The sequence below is a fragment of the Gavialis gangeticus genome, unplaced genomic scaffold (assembly GCF_001723915.1).
Source record: "Gavialis gangeticus isolate Ggan-Ray unplaced genomic scaffold, GavGan_comp1, whole genome shotgun sequence".
NCBI classification, from domain to species: Eukaryota; Metazoa; Chordata; order Crocodylia; family Gavialidae; genus Gavialis; species Gavialis gangeticus.
Window position 1 is genome coordinate 12,327,306 of NW_017728992.1, and position 2,212 is coordinate 12,329,517.

At 40.0% G+C, this 2,212-nt stretch overlaps 1 protein-coding gene across 2 annotated transcripts in view; it reads right to left on the reverse strand.

The window, feature by feature from the left end:
- Window positions 1-676: 676 nt before the first annotated feature.
- Window positions 677-2,212, reverse strand: part of NSUN2 (NOP2/Sun RNA methyltransferase family member 2) — a 51,451-nt gene continuing 49,915 nt past the window's right edge. For both annotated transcript variants that reach the window (XM_019520988.1, XM_019520979.1), the window contains one exon: window positions 677-2,011. In XM_019520988.1, the coding sequence (XP_019376533.1) occupies window positions 1,597-2,011 (415 nt within the window). In that variant the 3' untranslated portion in view covers window positions 677-1,596. The remainder of the gene's footprint in view (window positions 2,012-2,212) is intronic.

Genomic DNA, 2,212 nt, shown 5'->3' on the forward strand with positions numbered 1-2,212 from the left:
CATATCTCCCCAAGCGCATTTCACCGTACGCAGGACACCCTGGTTGATGAGCCCTGCAACCCCACAACAGCCAAAGCACAGGCACTTCCACCATTGCACAGACCTACCACAACCTAAGGAGAGGGTGAGAATTAACTTCATGCATACTGATGATCAATTTTCACTTTCTCTTTTGATCTGGGAGTTTAAAACCATTAAGAAGGGGATTTGCAGAGTCAGCTCTTAGTAACTGGTCCTTTGGTTTGGCCGGCTGCACACAGTTTGCTCATTTTGTTTGTCTATCTGCTCAGGTTTCACACATTTTGCCACTGATCTGGTGTTAAAAACCTTGATGCCCTTCTACATGCACCTAGGCATACAAACTCCACCCCCTCTCCCAGTCAAGGCTGGGATGCTTTATAAGTTTCTGGCATGGGAAAAAAAAATAATCAAAGCATATCGGAAGACATGGCATTCTTCTCTACAAGGTGATACCAAGTTTGTAAACTAATGTTCTCTGAATATGCAGTTTGAGAATATGGGTCTGTCTTGGCTTTGGGGTCAAAGCACTGGTGGAAGTGTACTTGAGCCATTTTGGCCCATGGTCAGTCAAGACGAACATTTTAAAATTCCACCCATTATAAATAATAATATTCATAATAATAAGTCAACATTGATCACACAACATCACTTGTTATTGCTCTGGAGCACTGCTTAGATGACGAGTGCCTTCTGTGCCACCTTGCTTGTTTTCAGATGGACCTGACAGTCTCACACAGTACAACTGTAGGCCAACTGTACAATGACAAAAGAAAGGAACAACAGAGACAAATGATGAACACTGGGAAGAGATGGTTGCAGTCTCTTCTAATATACCCCAGTACCATGCATTTGGCTCCACAAACGATAGAGAGTCTAGACAGAGGCTTTTAAATTGGCAGGACTCTGCCATTGCCATTATGAATCTGAACCACAAGTATGCATCATACACACACACACACACACACACACACTTTTTTCTGAAAAAGAAACATTGAGTCTTGTTTTCACTGAGTACACTCAAAGTAAAACAAGATTTTTGGTAACTTATCTGCCCAATGTCTTTTTTTTTAACCTATATAACAATTGTAATGTCACTACTTACCTGAAAGGAACATTCACTTTAATTACAGTTCTTTAAAAACTCCATGCTTTGAATTAAAAAAAAAAGAAAAGCCTACCCTTCTCCCCCAAAACAAAACAAAAAACTGTGTGTAGTCATTCAAAACTGACTCTTAGATAAACTTGCAGAAAGGTTTCAGAGATTGTCTTCCCCTATGAATCCTTTCATCAACACAAGGGGTATTAGATTTTACTGGCAGACAGCCCACTGTCAGCAGTGGATGCAAGCCACCAAAGACATGGACTTGCATGGTAAAATAAAAGACTTATAAATACCGTTATACCTCTTTATTTAAAAAATAAAACAGGGAGGAACTTTTGTAAAAGAATACATCATGCCAACTTCAACCTTCTTCCAAGAAGCAATGTGGTCTTAAAAATGTATTTACATGCTTAAAATAAACTCTAGCTGTTAATCTCCCTAAAGTAATGCTGACTGATTCAGCCAATGAAAACTCAATCTTTGACATGACTGTGGTCAGTAGTGTCTCTGCTTTCTAAGCTTACATGGTTATCAGCATTTTCATTCAAAGGCTGGGCACTGCCCGTTTTACTCTCGGGTTCTATCCCACTGCTTTCCACAACCTTTTGGGTAGGTTCTCCACCCACGTCAGCTTCCATTTCCAGGACATCATGTTCCTTAGCTTTACTTGCCCCATCCGCTGCTTCCTCCACCAGTTCTGCATTGTTGTCTTGATTTCCTTCCTCCATTTTACTTCCCAAATCATCTTCTTTCCTCTTTGCTTGAAACACTTCAACTCCCATCATCCTCAAGTAATGAAGTCTTTCATTCTTGGGCACAAAGGCACGGAGTGAGGTCTTTCCATGCCAACCACAGAGCACAACAGGACACTGGAGGGTATCAAGTTTGCTATGAAAAAAAGAAAGTAAGAAGTGGTAAAACATGAGAAAATTAACCTTGGGAATTTATCAATGCAGAAATAGTTTGCATTTAACACCTATACTCATGATCTCTACTAGAAGAAGTGTTTTATTTGAAATAAAACTAGTAATCCAGCATCTCTTGAAGCATCAACGAGGACAGGAAATACAATCTGCCTTTTAAAATGAC